This window comes from Oncorhynchus kisutch, linkage group LG4 (genome assembly GCF_002021735.2).
Source record: "Oncorhynchus kisutch isolate 150728-3 linkage group LG4, Okis_V2, whole genome shotgun sequence".
NCBI lineage: Eukaryota > Metazoa > Chordata > Actinopteri > Salmoniformes > Salmonidae > Oncorhynchus > Oncorhynchus kisutch.
In genome coordinates, this window is record NC_034177.2 from 77,943,040 (window position 1) to 77,964,142 (window position 21,103).

The following is a 21,103-nucleotide window of genomic DNA, read 5'->3' on the forward strand; positions in this document are numbered from 1 at the left end:
TCTGCTATTTAGCTCCTTGAGTCAGTCTGGACGTTCTGTTGCTACTGGAACACTTAGATCCTCAGTGCAATACAACACCTGCCACCTGTCTGCCCAGAGTTGACCATTGTCTGTGTCTGTACCGCCAATACCATGATGGCCAATACTTCTTACTCAAGATGCTGAATCATTCCCCCTTCTGGGGACTGTTGTGAAAAGTAGAAGATTGTACTGAACTTTGACTTGAAGTTCATCTCAAATCAAATCAGATTAATTTGCATTATTTGTCTATACCTTGCCCTAAATTGTCTAGAATTCCAATAGATAACCATTATAAAAACCTCCAATTCAACCTTTGACACAAGCTACTTACAAGGTCATTCATATCAGCTTTATCCATGGCTAACCATTTTCTCACATTGATTGCATTGATTTATTTAAATGTAATTGACTCATATTGTGTTTGTCCTCCAGATGTTGGAGCTGTGTAGATTGGTGAAGGATGAGGCCCTGAAGGTGGTGTCTGACTTCAACGTTCCCTCCTGCTGCATCCAGGCGCCAATTGCTGGGGTGGCCAACCCCCGGGCTGAGTGGGCCTTCTACTCTGCACCGGAGCACCCCATCAGAGCCTCCAAGTTATGAGCCCCACTGTGCTGATCTAGGATCTGTCCATATAATATTGTTCATCATGATCTAAAGGGCTAAACTGATCCTAGATCAGCACTCCTACTCTGAGACACTTTGTGGATACGGGCCTTGCTCACTGCTTGACTCATCCTGGTCTCAGTGAAGAGCCATGGGCTATGTTACAATGTCCATATTAGCATACCACTTAGAATAAAGCAACTTATTTGGCATGCATGCATTCTAAGTGACGTAGTGTGGATATTAGAACAGAGCCCATGATATTTTGCCTAATCTGGACATGGTCTGAAGACTACAGACCCAGTTGTTGTCTAGACTAGTGCCATTAGCCGCAGGCATAATACACGGGACAGTCGCATTTTGATTCATTTCTGTTTAAATCTCTTATCAGTTCTCAAAGAAATGTTGAAATGCTTCATGTTTGTTATACTGTCAAATCATTGGGTTTTATTTGATATGTGTGCATTTGGGAGCTTTTGTACTTTGCTTGGTCCAATCCATTACATACAGTGGATGCCTATGTGGCTCAGAATAGCTTGACACAATCAGTGTTGCTTATTGAAATTGTGCTAATTTTCTTTGCACAAAAAAAAGCTTTGAAATGAAATGTATTCATGACACTAGTGAGACACAACTACATTTTAACAACTCTATTTGCCTTAATATTAAGAAAGACTAATGTGATGTAGCATTTGATACTTGTTTCCCTTACTTGCTGAGACCTAGCCTGAGACCAGACCGTAGGTGTATGGGAGCAGACTGACTCAATAGACAGCTAGGCTGCAATGCTAACAGCATGTGGTAACTTCACAAAGTGGACCATGTGTAATCACCCACCCAACCAATAAAATCCACAGCGTATATAGAGACACACTTTGACTGTGAATCTCTCTGCCAGACACATTCCCTCACCAACACCGGCTAGACCGTGATGGCCAGCTCTTTGATTCAACAACATACAAAAATGGAAATTACACAAGATATGTTTATAATATATTTTATTAATATGAGCACAGTGAGCAAATGGTTTGTGACACAATACATGTGGGAAGTGTAGGCTACTTTATATCCTTCAATTTTCTGATCAGTTGTCTGCATAACATGTAGGCCTGTAATGTTGATCGACTCTTGATGAACAAACATTGTTTGTAGGTTACTTGTGCTTGCATATACATTAAAACTGTTCCATGACAAAGTGTCATCAGTTTTGTACTGTATCTTTGTCATATCTGAAAATCAATTGTCACTGCTCTTAATAAATGTACTTAATAGGAATAAATGTGCTGTATAGTGTATCTTGTTTCGCTCATGTTCTCTTGTAAATGTTTTCTCTTTGTTGAAGACTTGCAGTCAACAGTTAAAACAAGAAGTTAAAGTAGTCTGCTCAATATTCATAAAATGACATACAATGCTGTGTTTTAATTGGTTGTGAACCAGTTATATAATTAGTGTTTCATTGTGCAAATGATCAACACATGCATGATTGTGAGAAGGAGTAGCTGGCTTTTTAACACTGTCTTGTGAAATAGCTGTTCTTCTAACTGAGAATGTGTGGGCGAAAGTGTGAAGAACCGATCCAACAACTCTCTCAGGGGCTCAATGATGTGTACTAAATGATTCTAGAAAGTTACAATTCTTCTCAATGTTGATTATCTGTAAAAAATATTTGGCTGAAATGTATTATCATCTAATGGAGTTTATTTTAATAGAAAGAGACCCTCAGAATTTCTCTGACAACTGAAATGTTCGTAGGTACAGTATAGGATCTTGACATGTGAAGTTGCCCCTCTTTGAATTCAGTAGGCTAATGTACTACTACAATATTGTAAACTGTTCACCTACAGAGAGAGAGGGAGAGTTTCAAGTTGTATCAAGGTTTATTTGTGACATGCACAAGTACAGTGAAATGCTTAACTTGTGAGCCCTTTCCCAATGATACAGTATTCAATATCAAAACAGTAGAACTAGAAAAACACTATAAATAAGAAAGGAAGACATAAAACAGTATATACAGAGTCAGTGTCTGTGCCAAATGTACAGTGTGCAGGGATACTGGAGTAGTTGAGGTTGATATGTACATGTAGGTGGGGATTGGGAGAAAGTGACTGGTTGCAGGATACATAATAATAGTAAATAATAGCAAATAGTAGCAGTGTAAACAAGGCTGAAAAGTGACTGATAGCAGAAATGTATTCATACTATGGTAATATACTCATGGTAATATCAACATGGCAACAAGAGTAGGTTAACAGTTACCAGGAGCAGGATCAATAGATAGGCTAAATAGAGGGAGAGAAGGTTTTTCTAGTCTAAATAGAGGAAGAGAGAGAGAGAGAAGGTTTTTCTAGTCTAAATAGAGGAAGAGAGAGAGAGAGAGAAGGTTTTTCTGGACACTTGAAAGGATGCTTTGAAAGGAGGCTGTGATCCCACCCATTGAAAGAGTAGGCGGGTCAAGAGGCGGAGGATAGCACACAGGCGTCACCCCACTCTTGACACCGACCAGACGTTTCAACTTTTTCTATCAGTTGCGAGTGAGCTGCTACAGCAAGGAAGTATCCTCAGCTGAGATATCCACACCGGAGACAAAAGAGTCGAACGCTTTTCCCTTCCTTCACCCAACCTACATTTTGAAGGATCTGTTTTTACAAGGCGGAACCACTATTCTTTCGATGTTGACATCGCCGTTTTCTGATTAAAAAGACACTGTGTGGGCTCTAATCTTTTGCGTTTCGGAGGTGTGAGAAGTTCAAAGGTGGATTTTCAGATATTTTACTGTTATTGACAACTCTTATGTCCCGCTACTAAAGCGGTTTAGGACATGTCCGATTCGTCCAGGTGAGTGCAAAATGAACATCAGGATATCGCATATGCATTTACTGTTTTTAAAAATGCTATAATTTCAGTAGACTAAGAATAGACAATGTAACAGAAAATTGCACCGCGGTTCTCCCAACTTTAGACTTCACTCAGTTGTCAAGAAACCCGTGATTCTGAGAAAAATATCCAAGATAGTTCTCTAAATAACAATTAATGAGGCTATGGTGTCTTGTCTAAATGCATTTACTTTGTAGGCTACCATATCGTGTGTTTTCGTAATGCAACAAAAGTATCTTATTCCGCTCACACCGCACGCCTCGCCGCGACAGCGCTTTGACATTAATTGGGGAAAGTTCGTACTTGTTTTGATTAAGTCCACCCCGGTGTCTGCACAGCGGTTTAGCTTGTGAGAATTATACGATCTTAACCGATGTCAATCGTTCCTGATTATCTTTAGTAGCCTATTAAACTTCGTCCTAGAAAACCTTGAAACACTGAACGCGTTGGACTTGAATTTAATGAAAAATAAAGACCATATTCACATTTTTTTTCAACTGCTGCCTGAGATTTAAACTGCGATATTTTTGTAGGCCTATTGGTCTACTTTATTCTCGGTTACAGTGCGATGCATGATATTATATCGCCTATAATACGCCAATAGGCCGTTTTTATTTTGAGGATAGGGATGAAAGGTACCTGTTTGTTTCCCTTTTGTTTTCCACTTTAACCTACCCTCATTCTTCTCAGACGATCCAGCAATAAATTAATCACCTGTTGAAGTTGAACGACAATGGGACTCCTGTTCTCAGGTGATTCAGTAATATATAGGCAAGGGGTCAACATGTATTTCCATTTTCAAGACAAAAAAAAATAAAAAAAAATAAAAAGAGAGGCTACTACTGCAACCTGTGGGTGGCGATAATGGACCCGTAGGCTAGCCTATGATTTTGGATGCGTTTCATTTAGCTAATCCAATCGCCTGCCAGTCACAAAGGCTCTAATCCAATCAGGTCTGCTTACAACACATGCTCGTAGAGAACTTTTCATAACAAATATGTGCAGACTCTCCAGCAAGAAACTGCTTGATGTGCTTGTACTCTATTGTTCGTTGTCTGACTGTCTCTGCGTTTTGGTTGTCTCTAAAATGCGGCTTTCGATTTAAATTTGAGTGTGTTTGATATGAGTAAGTATTTGTTATATAGTAGGCTACTGAATGTATTATAAAGTCGACAGATAGCCTATAGGCATAATAGTGGTTAAAGTGTACGCTGCCTGCGGTCCTTCATGCGCAATTTGGAACCAATTCGAGTATGGAATACAAGTAACGATCAGATTAATTTCGAAAACATGACTATATCTAGATTTTTCATGGGGATCCACAATAGGCTATTCACAACTTTCATTTCGGATAGAAGAAGTTAACTTGGCTTGGAGTTTGGGTTGTGACGCAGTTACTACGGCTTGTAATTTCATACAAACTGTTTTTCCCTGCTAGAAATGCTGCAATCAGCACTTCTGTACAAACAATAGAGGTACGTGGAGCGGAAGAAGTTACGGCCCTGCGACTGGACACGCGTTTTGTTTTATTAGTCTACGTTTTCTAGAAATGATGGCTGTTTTTAGATTTTTTATTCCAGGAGAGGAAATCTCCAACAAATAATGACAATTCACGGACAAATATATATATATATTTTAAATAGCCTAACTCTAATACTTGATCTATCCTACAGACCACAAAATCGGTCCAAATGGCACAACCACCCTAATTGAGAGAGGGAAAAGCGGAGAGTCGCATCCCGGTGGCGGAGCAGCCTCCCGTGCCGAACCGTCTGACAACCCCCAGTCCTGCGAAGGGGACCAGCAGTCACGGGGAGGAATAATGATTCCGAATAGTCTGCTTGGTTTCCAGTCGAGGTCGCCGGTGTTCAGAACACTGTCCAGGTCCTCCAGTGGATATTTTTCGTTCGACAGCGATTCTATTCCAAGCTCCCCGCTATTGAAAGATAACAAGTCGACACAGACTCCGAGCCCATCTAGCCAAGTCATTACCCACGCACTGCAGCGCATGTCTCGAGCACTGGAGACCCGGCGAGATTATGGTAAGGCACGCACGCATGCTTGCTGGTGTCGCACAAATAAAAATTGTTACTCACAATTCAGAGCGCTGGTTTCGAGGCATGGCATGGCGCACATGATGAACTATTTACGCTGCCCAGAAAGTACACTTTTTGACGAGGTCCCCTGACTATTACAATGTACTAAGGACCATTGATTCTGTATCGTATTTATTGATATGGGAGGGGTGGCGGGCACGAATGCGTCTTGGATTATTGCGCGCTAATTGGTCCTGGTGTTGTTTGTAATGTCTGTAGTTATATTTACTTAAATACCTGCATGGGTCGAGACTCATGTACAAGGTGACGATGAGCCAATAGTTGGATTCAACCTCGGCAGGAAGTTTTTTTAGATCAGTATCTGCACTGCGTTTACTGAGTTGTGTTATAACAAGCCACCAAGGAGTGTGAGTGATAGCAAAACATGCATGCGCATGTGTTTGTTAACGGCACCTGTACGTGCACACAGATTTATACTCAACCTCAATAACATTCCCCGACAAAAGCCAGTGGCCATAGAAGACAAGCTACAGGAAATACACTGGGACAAACAGGCACTGCTTTTGCCCCCTTCGTTCATAATATATGTGTTTGAGCAGCCTAATTCACCTGTGTACTTTTATTTGACCACATGTCGTGAGTTGGAGTAGAGGCCACATATAGTGAGTTGGAGTAGAGGCCACATATAGTGAGTTGGAGTAGAGGCCAGTCAAATAGCCCTCTGTGTCTTTGGTCAACAGCAAACAGGGCTTCCTCCCTGCTCATTCTCCTTAGGAGCCAGCTGATATGAGGGACCTGATATGAGGGACCTGATATGAGGGACCTGATATGAGGGACCTGATATGAGGGACAGATACATCTCTATCTGTACTGTTTCGGCATCTGTACTGGGGCGGCAGGGTAGCCTAGTGGTTAGAGTGGTGGACTTGTAACTGGAAGGTTGCAAGTTCAAACCCCCAAGCTGACAAGGTACCAATCTATCGTTCTGCCCCTGAACAGGCAGTTAACCCACTGTTCCTAGGCTGTCATTGAAAATAAGAATTTGTTCTTAACTGACTTGCCTAGTTAAATAAAGGTAAAATAAAATCCCAAAGAGACTACTCTTAAAGGAAAACTCCTTTTGGTATTTGTTTTATTACTCCGTAGGAATATTTTGCATGTCAACAATCAAGTTTTCAAGATATATAACTTTCTAAATACAGCCAGTATGATGACCAACATATATTTTTGGGGGGTGGAATTTTTCTTTAATGGGTACACTCTTAGAAAAAAGGTGCTAAAAGGGTTCTTTGGCTGTCCCCATAGGTTAACCCATTGAAGAACCCATTTTGGATCCACGTAGAACCCCTTTGGTTCCAGGTAGAACCCTTTTGGGTTCTATATAGAAGGCTTTCCACAGAGAGTTCTACTTGGAACCCAAAACGTTTATCCTATGGGGACAGTCAAAGAACCCGTTTGGAAACAACTTTTCTATCTCTGATGTTGGGAAGCCAATGATTGGGCCCCACTCAAAGCCATTTCTTAAGATAAAGTCTGAAGAGTTTGTTTGTGGAGAATAACATCAATGTTCTCCAGTTTTATTACCACCACCTGTTATTGCCTGAGGGAGACAGACGCTGGGGAGGAATTGTGTACCTGTTTTTTTTACTCAGACTTTCTTTTCTGAATTACAGATATGATTGATCCTAGCACACGTATAGAAAACCACAAGTGAGGTGTAATATCTGATAGTCTATGTCAGCGTTCCCCAACTGACAGGTGGTTTTTATTTGGGCCACCGTTTTGTGGGCAAATAAGAAAAAAATTATGTTTTTTACATTTATTTTTGTTTTATTGTTGGACATAATGGACTAAAAACACCATGAAATCTGCTCCAAGTGATTTTAATTTGAGAAATCTGTTCACAAGTATTCCCGCACATAATCGAGAGAAACGTGATCGTATACAAATGTAAGCAAGGTTCGAAATGATTATGTTTTAGTCAAACATTATATCTGTTTGGGCTTCTTGTGGTGAATTTGGCGACTACAAATTATTAGTCATTATTTTTTCCAGACCCCCGAACATCCGCTGAACCTAGTTGATGATCCTTGCTCTAAATATACTGTATCTGTAATATACAGTATGCCTTTGGTGCATTCAATTACATTTAGATTTTGACAACTTTACTTGAGTTTTTTTGACAAATAGCCTTTAAAACACACTCATAAGATTGTTATAAGATAACAAAAGATAACATTTCATAACAATAGTCTTACACTCATCATGGACACTGTGCCATGTCTTATTGTTACGTCTTTTATGACAGTGATATAAAGCCATTATGCCAGGCTACTTGCAGTAAAGTGTTTCCATATTAACATATGGTGCAACTGATATTGTAGGGCCCTTGAGGGATATGAGAAATATTAGACATATGGTTCATGACACATGAGTCATAACAAGAGATCCGAACACATTCATAACTAAACCACACTATAGTACATAAGCAGAGACTCATACTGCACTCCTCTTAGTATTGTTGTAGCTTGGTCTTTGTTATTAGATTGTGTTCCAATGAGTTCTGAGAGCATTTTGTTCTTTGTCCCCCAGACGTGTGGCCCAACCCCCTCCGGCCCTATAGAGCAAGCCCGCCACCGACTGCGGCGGACATGCGGCCAGAGATACTCATCGGTCAGGAGCTTCAGCGCATTGGAGATGAGTTTAACAACCTCTTCATACATGGGGTGAGTGTTACACCAGCACTGAGACTTACAGACGGGAGGATCCTAAAAAGAGACCGATATATCCTGATGATATGTAGTTTCTCAGGGGGAAAACAATGAATTAAACAATCACTTTCAGGGAATTGGTAGCTTCAGTTCAAATATCCCTAAGGGAGTTTGTGGCTGTCAACCACTCTCATAGGATACGATACACAGGCACTGCAAAAACAATTCTATCACGATCAAATTAGTTAAATAAAGGTCAAATAAAAATCAATGATGGTCACTGCAGTGCATGGGAAAGTTAATCTTCCGATTAGATAGTGTCAATAATTTAAGCGTTTTCGCAGACCTGCTGCCGAAATCATGACAGCATCGTTGAAGAAATTGCCTGTGCAGCTATAAGTTGGTTTCTTTCTCTTGCTACTTTACATTTCTCTTGCTACTTTACATTTCTGGAGGTTGCATCACCTTATTTACAAACCCTGTCAAGGACTGCACTGGATCAAATGGAGCTGATAAGGTGCTCAGTTCAACATGTGACGATTTCTATTTGTCTCCTTGACCTAGCATTCTGTGCTCTCGTTTCTTATGTACTGAGGGCACTTTAGAACATTATTTATAATACAGTGCATAAGAATAATGTGTTGTCACCAAAATAATTGTATTTGCATACCTTAATCATTTTCAGTGAGCTCACTATGACATATGCCGTGGAGGGGTGAATATCACGTATCAGCTGTTACGCGACCGGCCTAATGTTCAAAGACACACCCAGCAGGAGGCTGCCTTCAACACCGACATGAAAAGGTTGTGTGGAGAGAGGGAGAGAGAGGGAGAGAGAGCGAGAGGGTGAGAGAGAGAGAGGCTACATGAAAAGTGCAATAGCACTAATATAACCGTATTAGTGCAGGTTTTTTGTTAATTTATGTATATCACAAAACTGAGTTTCCAGGAAAATTCTCAGCAACAAAAGAGTGATACAATTAAGATCCAACATCTGCTACAGGACAGGCTCTTTGTAGCTAAAACAATCTCTGTCAGGTGGTGATTCATCTTATTTCCTGGTTAATTTCATAACTCTGTTCAGATCTTACACTTGAACACTAATTATACTCAGAGTTTTGTTGGGTAACCTTTGTGGGAATTTTTAGTTTATAGAGAATCTTCTTCATTCTTGTCACTCTCCTTCTGCACAGTCTTGAATTGGCTGATATGAAAGACCCATAAAATGTTTTTTAACATTTACGTCATTTAGAAGACACTCTTTTCCAGAGCAACTTACAGGAGCAATTAGGGTTCAGTGCTTTACTCAAAGGAAAATTGAAAGATGTTTCACCTAGTCGGCTCAGGGATTCGAATCAGCGACATTTCGGTTACTGGTCCAACGCTCTTAGACGCTGGGCTAATTGCTGCCCCACATCTGTTTGACAGTGCATGTTGCATGCATTTTAGGGAGTTTCAATGTGACAGTGCATGTTGCATGCATTTTAGGCAGTTTCAATGTGACAGTGCATGTTGCATGCATTTTAGGCAGTTTCAATGTGACAGTGCATGTTGCATGCATTTTAGGCAGTTTCAATGTGACAGTGCATGTTGCATGCATTTTAGGGAGTTTCAATGTGACTGTGCATGGAATTTGTTGAAAACTGTTTTTCTTGCCAGTTCATAACCCCGGGTTGTTCTCGTCATGGACATTTCTATTCTGTTTTCTTCATCACCATCCCCAAGGTACACTGCCTAGTACCCATAAAAGGGGAAGGTTTGTCTGTATAATCAAATATATAAACTGATGACTGGACTTTGTATTTTCTCACAAAACCCCCCAGAAATATTTACTTCTAATGAGTGCATAAGCATGTCCCATTAATAATGTGTTACTAATGGCGTCTGGGGAGAACTACATATTTACACACCTTTCAACAGGTGAGGCTGTAGAGCAGAACAGGGTTTCTCTCTCTCTGTGTGTGTGTGTGTTTGGTACATGTAAATATCTATCTTGTATAGAGGGAGGTTTATGTATTTCGAGAACAAAAAGCCCAATAAAAACCAGAACATATTGTGTTACATGTTCTGGTCTCAGGTGTTTGGTTGCGATCAGGGAGAGGAATTCTGAAATACTGTCCCTTTCTAGAATCTAGAGCTGTCTTGTACTTTTCCCATCTGTCATAATTGTCTATTACATAACTTTCTACAGGTGATTGCATTGTGTGTTACTGGCAAATGCAGGTGTTTCATACAGTTCTATGTATAGATTGTCAACTGCCAATAACTGTCATAATGCTTGTATCTGGATGAGCTCTAGTACTTCCTAGCTAGTGACTATAAAGTGAGTCATGTCATTGTTGACAAAGTGTTTGTGTGTTTTCAGGTGTCACGTAAGGTGAATCAAAAAACCTCCTGCACACTTTGTTTACTGACACACAGGTATGTGTCATCTGTGACACTTCCCTGTCCTTCCTTCTGATTGGCTCTATGGCCTCTGGCCACCCACAGAACTGACCAGTGACCTGCATTACTCTAGCGATGTCCAGGTTTTGTTTTGCCACACACACACACACACACCATTCCTTCTCTGCCTAATAGCCATCATGGAAAATACTCTTAGGGCTGTCTGAGTGTGTGCTCAAGGTCAAAGAGGCCAAGCCCGGGGGTTTGAGACTGACAGGGGGAAGGGTCAGGTTACAATGACGGGGCAGTGGAGCTGGTTAGTGAGTGATTGGTTGTGTTGCAGAATTGCAGGACTATGTGACTGCCCTGTGGTTAAGGCTCTCAGGGAGCCAACTGTGGGCTCTAATTATCCACTGGTCTGCCTTTACAGGCCTCACTCACCCAGCGCCATGGAGACGCGCTCCAACGGGTGTCATGCTTGTGTGAGGCGCTGGAAAGAACTTCTGAGTGGAGCTGATCCACTGTTGAGTGTGTTGTGGGTTTGGGTGTCTCAATACTCCCTTTCCCTGGTTCTGTGATGCTTGCGTAGGTGTTTAGTGTTTGCATCACTGTGAAGTTAGCTTTTCATGTATAGGTCCTCTGTCCTATGGGCGGATATAGGAGGCTTTTAATTCAGGGCACTCCTCCTGCTAGAGGTACACAAATCATTTGTTTTCTTTCAAACATTTTGAGCGTTTTAACTGAGCCTTTCCAGAGTGCCAGATGGACAGGGTTTGTACTTTTTGAGCGATTCTATTGCACCAGGCCAGCTCAATCAAGCGCAGCTAAAGTATTTGAAAGAATCCCAAGTACTATTTGAGCCAAGGTCTGGTGAGACGTCTCTCCAGTGGTGAATATGGCAGATGGTAGTGTGAGACGTCTCTCCAGTGGTGAATATGGCAGATGGTAGTGTGAGACGTCTCTCCAGTGGTGAATATGGCAGATGGTAGTGTGAGACGTCTCTCCAGTGGTGAATATGGCAGATGGTAGTGTGAGACGTCTCTCCTTTGGTGAATATGGCAGATGGTAGTGTGAGACGTCTCTCCAGTGGTGAATATGGCAGATGGTAGTGTGAGACGTCTCTCCAGTGGTGAATATGGCAGATGGTAGTGTGAGACGTCTCTCCAGTGGTGAATATGGCAGATGGTAGTGTGAGACGTCTCTCCAGTGGTGAATATGGCAGATGGTAGTGTGAGACGTCTCTCCAGTGGTGAATATGGCAGATGGTAGTGTGAGACGTCTCTCCAGTGGTGAATATGGCTGATGGTAGTGTGAGACGTCTCTCCAGTCGTGAATATGGCAGATGGTAGTGTGAGACGTCTCTCCAGTCGTGAATATGGCAGATGGTAGTGTGAGACGTCTCTCCAGTGGTGAATATGGCAGATGGTAGTGTGAGACGTCTCTCCAGTGGTGAATATGGCAGATGGTAGTGTGAGACGTCTCTCCAGTGGTGAATATGGCAGATGGTAGTGTGAGACCCAAAAGGACAAGCGCCCTGCTAATGCAAAGCAGATGTCTGGCCACAGAAACATGTTGTTATTCTAAGATAACTAACGTCTGTATTTTGCCATTATCTGAGCATTCACATGGCAGCTCACGTCTTTGTGGAGTTTCTATTTTATTTTTAAATTGGGTTTGTTCCTCAAAGGGATTTTCAGTAGGATGCAGCAAATAAAAGCACCCTCTTATTCGTAATGTTATCTTGTTTTAGGACCTGCAGTCTTTGTCTTGAAGAATGAGGGAGAGAGAAGTTTGTCTGTTTTTAAAAACTATTTTAAGCATCTGCATAATTACTTGTTTTAATCAAATAAAAACACATTCGATGAGTATCAGTGACAACTTTGTTTTTCCTCAGGCAGCCATTGCAGGCAGACATCTGCGAACGTATTAGCGAGTCACTTTAATTGCACGTCTTCTACTTCAAATTGTGGCTGCTCTCCCAGTTTGGTCAAATAGTTTTTCAGTGTTCTTCTGGCCTTGTAAGTTTTTGTTTTGCTTCCATGTGGTGTTGCAGATTTCTCTCACACCAGATCAATTGTCAGAGAGAGATTAGTCAGTCAGTAGGTACCTGAATATCACACAGTTTGGGAACAGAAACAGCTGAATACTCAGGCCCAGATCCATTAGATTTAAAAGTGTTAATGTTTTGTAATATTGTACCAATTAGCTGGTTGTGGGTGAAACCTTCAGTATTCAGTGGATTTGGGTATTAACGTCATCACTGCCAAAACATGAAAGCTACATTGATCCCATATTTAAGTTGATCCACCTCCCCTCCTTCAGTCAGTTTTACACAACTAATAACAAATTACTAAAGGTGTCATTCACCTATTGATTTGCATTACGCCAGCCTCTCGTGTTGTATGCCTCAGGGTGTGAAGTGGCATGTCATTACATACTGTGTGTACTAGTTATATAATGCAATACAAAATGCAACATTGAGTCACGAGAGTCACGATACTATAATACACACCAGAGAGGTTTTACCCTCAGACTCAATGGCCAAATATCTGGATCAAGTCTATGCGTTTACCCTGTGTTGAAACCACTGCCTAGAACTGTTTAATTAGTCAAGCTTACAGTAAATACAGACATCTATCCTCTTTCTCATTCTTTTAAAATCTCAGTAAAACAAAGTACTGAGTAAAGGGTCTGAATACTTACAGTTGAAGTCGGAGGTTTACATACACTTAAGATGGAGTCATTAAAACTTGTTTTTCAACCACTCCACAAATTTCTTGTTAACAAACAATAGTTTTGGCAAGTCGGTTAGGACATCTACTTTGTGCATGACACAAGTAATTTTTCCAACAATTGTTTACAGACAGATTATTTCACTTACAATTCACTGTATGACAATTCCAGTGGGTCAGAAGTTTACATACACTAAATTGACTATGCCTTTAATTAAACAGCTTGGAAAATTCCAGAAAATGATGTCATGGCTTTAGAAGCTTCTGATAGACTAATTGACATCATTTGAGTCAATTGGAGGTGTACCTGTGGATGTATTTCAAGGCCTACCTTCAAACGCAGTGCCTCTTTGCTTGATGGGAAAATCAAAAGAAATCAGCCAACACCATGGGACCACGCAGCCGTCATACCGCTCAGGAATGAGACGCGTTCTGTCTCCTAGAGATGAACATACTGTGGTGCGAAAAGTGCAAATCAATCCCAGAATGACAGCAAAGGACCTTGTGAAGATGCTGGAGAAAACAGGTACGAATGTATCTATATCCACAGTAAAACGAGTCCTATATCGACATAACCTGAAAGGCCGCTCAGCAAGGAAGAAGCCACTGCTCCAAAACCGCCATAAAAAAGCCAGACTACGGTTTGCAACTGCACATGGAGACAAATATGGTACTTTTTGGAGAAATGTCCTCTCTTCTGGTCTGATGAAACAAAAATAGAACTATTTGGCCATAATGACCATCGTTATGTTTGGAGGAAAAAGGGGGAGGCTTGCAAGCCGAAGATCACCATGCCAAGCGGGAAGCCCGGGGGTGGCAGCATCATGTTGTGGGGGTGCTTTGCTGCAGGAGGGACTGGTGCACTTCACAAAATAGATGGCATCATGACGAAGGAAAATTATGTGGCTATATTGAAGCAACATCTCAAGACATCAGTCAGGAATTTAAAGCTTGGTCGCAAATGGGTCTTCCAAGTGGACAATGACCTCAAGCATACTTCCAAAGTTGTGGCAAAATGGCTTAAGGTCAACAAAGTCAAGGTATTGGAGTGGCCATCACAAAGATCTGACCTCAATCTTATAGAAAGGAGGAATGGGCCAAAATTCACCCAACTTATTGTGGGAAGCTTGTGGAAAGGGAATTTTTACTCTGATTAAATGTCAGGAATTGTGAAAAAGTGAGTTTAAATGTATTTAGCTAAGGTGTATGTAAACGTACGATTTCAACTGTATGTAAAAAGTATGTATTTCAGTTTTTTTGTATTTTTATAAATGTGCAAAAAATATTGTATTTATTTATGTTTTTGCTTTGTCATTATGGGGTACTGTGTGTAGATTGATGAGGGAAAAATACTTTCATTAATGTTAGAATAAGGCTGTAATGTAACAAAATGTGATTAAGTGAAGGGGTCTGAATACTTTCCAAATGCACTGTATGTTCTAATCAAACAACCTTTCAACAGCGTGTTTTAAGTTCTTGTTAAATCTTTCAGAGCAATCATTTATATCGAGCCAAACCATCGATCTGCCATTACTTTCATGAACTCATCATTTTTGTCCCGAAGGTGAATGGGGTCTTGCAAGGTTCCCAGTTCTGCTCTGTCTTTCTTACCGAAGGGTTAATGCACTTCCATTTAACTCCACTTCCTCATCACCTGTTTCCTCAGACACTGTTCACAGTCACTCCAGGCTTTTGTGGTTCTTGGCATGACTCATTTCAGCTAAAACAAAGCGTTGATATCCCCCTTGCATTAGTTCCTAAATGTCAGCACTGTATGGCTCCCTGCCCAGCTGCTCTGAATCCACACACATGCAGTGATTCACTAATGGAGTGATACCCCAGTCATACTTCAGCACAGTTCCTGTCAGAAACAGTTTCTGATAAAAGTCGAACTCAGACTTGGTGTTTCCTCAGTCCCCTCTGCCAAAGAGGCCACAGTGGAAATGACCAACGCTTATTGCAAGAGCCCTGCCAAACTAGTGACCGCAGGCCAACGTGACGGCCGGGACAAGACAGCCACCTGTTTTCATCTCCCCTTTGCCATGTCTGCAGAGGTAATTGTCTCTGAGGAGGGAGTAGTCCACTCATCCACCATTATCAGGACTCTATGACCTGGTCAAGTCACTGCTAAAGAGCTAATAGAATGGCTCAATCTCTTCCCTAATCTCTCCATTCATCTCACAGTAAAAATGCCCCTATTTATGTTTAGGTCATCAAGTACCTCTTCCATCTGAAGCTGAAGTAGCTGACCTAATAGAATGGCTTTTATGACCGTGCTGCTGCCCTGTTTTTCTCATTAAGAAGTATGACTCATGTTGTAAACCTGGTATGTTTGTGTGTGATGGTTCAGTTCAGCCCAAGGCTCTAGTGTGGTAGTTTGCAGGGCCTCTGCCCAACACAGCAATGTTGACACAAAGAGCAGAACATCAACCCTCATATTGAAAGGGTAAATACTTTTACCTTGGTTGCTCATTTAATGCTCAATTGTGCTTATATAATTCAATACTGTGTACACATAATTAACAAACACACATACTGTACACACACGCATCCTGGCAGTTTCACAGGAGCAAACGCATGTAAGAACATTTCATTTGATTGCCTGGGACTCTGGTCTTAAGTGTGGAGTTAACCCACTGATCCTAACACCCGGAGAGGGAGCAGGGGTTTGGGGTGAGGTGGAGCAGGATGTTGAGTTGTGTTGGCCTGCTTCCTGTGTTTGTTAGGGTTGCATGTGTGTCATGAAAGGACTGGCACACTGACCACAGTTGAGCTCAGCCGTGTCCAGTATTATCAGCAAACCTCAGCTGTCTGTCTTCTATACACAGCAGGGGTCTTTATGGTGGTCAGCCAAGACCCCCATGGGTTCACTGAGGAAAAATCTGTTTATTAGTTTAATTTGTTTGAATCATATGTCTGGATTAAAGGTGTTTGTGTAGTATCTTTCGTGGTTATACTGTATGTACAAGAGGATGTAACACGGCTCCTTTCTCTGTGTCCTCCACAGCGCCTTGCAGGCAGAAACGGTCAGGTTGCCCAGGGAAACCTGCAGCAGATGCACCAAGAGCCCGCCTTCCTACTGTGGATGGGTCTTCTGATTGGACGACTATTACAGATAATCCTGCGGAGAAGATGATTGACAGACAGAAGCCCCAATCCCATCCTCTGGAACACCCAGCAGGCACATACTGTAGAACCTGGGAGAATTCTGTTAAAGACCCTATACATATATGTAAAATTGTCACATTTTCAGAATGGACTCTCCTTCATATGTGAACCTTTACAACTTTGTCTTGATGGTTTTTGACCTTGAATGGCCTCAGGATTCCCTGGTCCAGCATAAATTGGGACAGGGAATCTGTAATGCTTTGGGAATACTTTCTTTGGAAATTCAACAACACCTGGAATTTTGCACCTATGTTTCCTGCACGGATCTGGAAAGCTGAGCCTAATCAAAGAACCAAAGATGGAGTGTCCCATCGCGGAGCGCTCACAGGGATAACGCTGTGTGGATAAGGCTTTGTGGAGGTTACATGTACCTTGTACAGCTTCTCTTTTTCTTTACTGCGCTGTTTTCTTTCTTTGTGTTTGTTTGTTTCTACGTGTTTGTGAGTTTACCCATGGTCAGAGGTGTAGAGTCTGCACTGTGTCTGTTCCTCCTGGTCCTCATGGCAACTCACTGTTTCCCTCCCAAAACTAACCTGCAATTCTCCTTTGATGCAGTCGGTTCCATTGCCGGTTCCATGGACCCAGATGAAGTCTGTTTAATGGAGAGTCTCCATTGAAAGTGTTTTTAAGTCCAGTAGTTTTAGACAATGATTCAGTGTGCACTCCAATAGTCTTTATATGAACCCTTTAGGTATTAACCTCGAGCAATAACTGAAGACGCCATTTAAAAAAAAATGTATTTCCTTTCCAAACATATTCAGTATTAAGAGCAATAGCATAGATGTTAGTAGTCATTGAGAGAACAGAAGAAAAAAAACATTTGAAAGCAACTACAATGCCTATAAGAATGAGATATATTGAAATCAAAGTAGATCTACATGAATTAGGGCAAACAATGTAACTTCTTGAAACAACGTATTTTACTGTTGTCTCATTTGTTTCCACCCGCCCTTATCAGCTGTCAAACATAATTCCTGTTATCATTCAGCCTCTGGCTCGGACCTGCTGTTGTCAGTGCTTTGTTAGCCCAGCTGACACTCATGTTGGCCCAGACAAGTCTAGTGCAGTGTTGCTAGGTCATTAAAAGCTCATAGAAGCTTTGCTGGAAGAGAACCAAACTCTGAGCCGACATTAGCCAGAGGAACAGGCATAGAGAGACAGTGGATTCAACACAGGTTTGAATGGGTGGGATCAATCACAATGCTTGAGAACTTAGATGGATAGACAGTGAGAAAAACCACCAAATGTTCTTGACAAAATTCTTGAAACATTTTTGTATTTCTGATCTGTGGTAGAATGAATGTTTAAAAAAAAGATTTTAAGAAAGTGAAGTAGGGTTACTTTGGATGTTACATGTTAAATGTTACCACATTCTGCATCATGGGTTTTACATTGTATGTGTCCCCAAATGTGACCCAAAGATTGATTATACTGTCATTTTGCTGGTTGGTTCCTATTGTAAAGTACAGTATTGGTGTGGTTCAGACCAACTACCTTGGTCACCCTTTTGATTCCAATGGCTCCTATCTGTGTCTGTTGGTATTTGATGTGAAAACCTATTCCACACCCACAGTTCAATAAACATTATCCAGGAAATTGCATGTTGACAGTATAACATGTGATGATGAAAGCCTATTTTTAAAATAGAATAGCACTTACAGCTCATTCAAGGTTTTACGTGCCAAAAATCTGCCTTTTACATTTATTTAAAAAAAAATGTTTTGCTGATGTTTGATGACATTTCTGCAAACCCAATTTTGAGAAGTGATGTCATGTTTGTCTTGGTACCAACATTTTACTGCTCTGCCATGTTTTATATCTTGTATGACTATCTATTTTTTGGTGTTGCCAAATGAAACCAAAAACCTCATTTCAAAGTACTGTATCTCAGAAGGGTGTATGTAGTCGTGTCTAGAGATGCTTTCCAAGAGAACAACTGAAAGCTCAACTGTCACCTTCTGAAACTGATATGGAAACTTCTCCGACAGTTAGCCAATGGTTCCATGTACTCTAGATATATGTGTTGAGTAAAGGCATGGTCCATACTGTCCATCCATCTTAATATGGGTAGAGACCATAAATAGGAATAGCATTTTCCCCAGACACATCAAAATTCCCAAGTTGGATCCATACATTTTCACCAGTGTCATCTTGGTGGAGGAAGTGCAGGTTTGTACCTCTTGCACAATGATTACTGTACCCAGAATTCAGTCTGTTCAGGACCCTTTTGCACTATGTGCAGACAGACAGAAATTGATCTGACTCACAGGACCCAGTACATTTGTAGCAAAATGTCATTGTTATTTTTTATATTTTCTAATTTGCACTGAAAGATTGCAATGTTGTGATTTCAATTGTGCAATACTGCTGTGCCTGTAAAAAGCCTTTTTTCATCTTTAAAAAAATTAGGAATTTTCTTTCATTGTTGATTAAACCACATCCTTTTTCATGAAAATCAATAAGCCACTGTCCTTGTTCTATAACTATAACCACACATATTGCAGTCAAAATGAATTAGTCACAGGCAATTCAAAGAAAGTGTGACTCTTTTTTTACGCAAACTGTCCTTTTACATACAGTTGAAGTCGGATGTATAAAATTTGATTTGAAATTTGATTTTGATTTGACCTTAGCCAAATACATTTAAACTCACTTTTTCACAATTCCTGACATTTAATCCTAGTAAAAAGCTTTTACTTCTTTCATCACATTCCCAGTTGGTCAGAGGTTTACATACACTCAATTAGTATTTGGTAGCATTGCCTTTAAATTGTTTAACTTGGGTCAAACGTTTCGGGTAGCCTTCCACAAGCTTCCCACAGTAAGTTGGGTGAATTTTGACCTATTCCTCCTGACAGAGCTGGTATAACTGAGTCAGGTTTGTAGGCCTCCTTTCTCGTGCACGCTTTTTCAGTTCTGCCCACAAATTTTCTATAGGATTGAGGTCAGGGCTTTGTGATCCAATACCTTGACTTTGTTGTACTTAAGCCCCATTTGTGACCAAGCTTTAACTTCCTGACTGATGTTTTGCGATGTTGCTTCAATATATCCACATAATTTTCCTGCCTCATGATGCCATCTATTTTGTGAAGTGCACCAGTCCCTCCTGCAGCAAAGCACCCCCACAACATAATGCTGCCACCCCTGTGCTTCAAGGTTGGGATGGTGTTTTTTGGCTTGCAAGCCTCCCCCTTTTTCCTCCAAACATAATGGTCATTATGGCCAAACAATTCTATTTTTGTTTCATCAGACCAGAGGACATTTCTCCAAAAAGTATGATCTTTGTCCCCATGTGCAGTTGTAAACCGTAGTCTGACTTTTTTATGCCGGTTTTGGAGCAGTGGCTTCTTCCTTGCTGAGCGGCCTTTCAGGTTATGTCCATATAGGACTCGTTTTACTGTGGATATAGATACTTTTGTACCTGTTTCCTCCAGCATCTTCACAAGGTCCTTTGCTGTTGTTCTGGGATTGATTTGCACTTTTCTCACCAAAGTACGTTCATCTCTAGGAGACAGAACGCGTCTCCTTCCTGAGCGGTATGACGGCTGTGTGGTTCCATGGTGTTAATACTTGCGTACTATCGTTTGTACAGATGAACATGGTACCTTCAGGGGTTTGGAAATTGCTCCCAAGGATGAACCAGACTTGTGGAAGTCTACACATTTTTTTCTGAGGTCTTGGCTGATTTCTTTTGATTTTCCCATGATGTTAAGCAAAGAGACACTGAGTTTGAAGGTAGGCCTTGAAATACATCCACAGGTACACCTCCAATTAACTCAAATGATGTCAATTAGCCTATCAGCAGCTTCTAAAGCCATGACATAATTTTCTGGAATTTTTCAAGCTGTTTAAAGGTACAGTCAACTTAGTTGACTGTGCCTTCTGACCCACTGGAATTGTGATACAGTGAATTATAAGGGAAATAATCTGCCTGTAAACAATTGTTGGAAAAATGACTTGTGTCATGCACAAAGTAGATGTCCTAACCGACTTGCCAAAACTGTTGTTTGTTATGTTTTAATGACTACAACCTAAGTGTATGTAAACTTCTGTCTTCAACTGTATATGTCTTAATTTGTGTAAATCAATTCTCACAACGGTCTCTCTATTTTGGTTCAGGTTAAAATAGGGCAGACCATTCATTTATGTAACCGTGTAAAAAGAGTACTCTTTTGTTCTGTAAACGACTATGCTTATTTCTGATCATCTGCAGGACACGGAAAGTACGGTACCTTCCCCAACTTGGCACAAACCACCCAAGATAATTATGCATCCCATATTCAGCCAGTCAGTGACTGCTTCACTCAGCTCCATGTGACTCAGTGCACAGTCCAGCATCCATATAGAGATAACATTTTAACCACTTAGTGGGATGGTAAACTCGATTGAGAGGACAGTACAGAAAGTACAGTGGGGAGAACAAGTATTTGATACACTGCCGATTTTGCAGGTTTTCCTACTTACAAAGCATGTAGATGTCTGTAATTTTTATCATAGTACACTTCAACTGTGAGAGACGGAATCTAAAACAAAAATCCAGAAAATCACATTG

General features: G+C 41.0%; 2 protein-coding genes across 4 annotated transcripts in view; both read left to right on the plus strand.

Annotated features, from left to right (window-relative positions):
• acoxl (acyl-CoA oxidase-like) overlaps window positions 1-1,917 on the plus strand; it is a 44,288-nt gene extending 42,371 nt beyond the window's left edge. Inside the window, exon 19 of the mRNA XM_031823698.1 lies at window positions 454-1,917. Within this exon, the coding sequence (XP_031679558.1) occupies window positions 454-621 (168 nt within the window). The 3' untranslated portion in view covers window positions 622-1,917. The remainder of the gene's footprint in view (window positions 1-453) is intronic.
• Window positions 1,918-3,128: 1,211 nt separating this feature from the next.
• Window positions 3,129-19,010, plus strand: bcl2l11 (BCL2 like 11). Of its 3 annotated transcripts, none has more exons than XM_031823699.1 (4): window positions 3,129-3,459; window positions 5,172-5,540; window positions 8,148-8,281; window positions 16,391-19,010. In XM_031823699.1, the coding sequence occupies exons 2-4, from the start codon at window positions 5,321-5,323 to the stop codon at window positions 16,517-16,519; spliced, it is 483 nt and encodes a 160-aa protein (XP_031679559.1). In that variant the 5' UTR covers window positions 3,129-3,459; window positions 5,172-5,320; the 3' UTR covers window positions 16,520-19,010. The 3 variants fall into 3 exon arrangements, 2 of the variants coding, with proteins under 2 accessions (XP_031679559.1, XP_020337579.1); XM_020481990.2 differs by lacking the exon at window positions 3,129-3,459 and adding an exon at window positions 3,531-4,624; XR_004209851.1 differs by lacking the exon at window positions 5,172-5,540 and having other exon boundaries at window positions 3,131-3,459.
• Window positions 19,011-21,103: the final 2,093 nt, after the last annotated feature.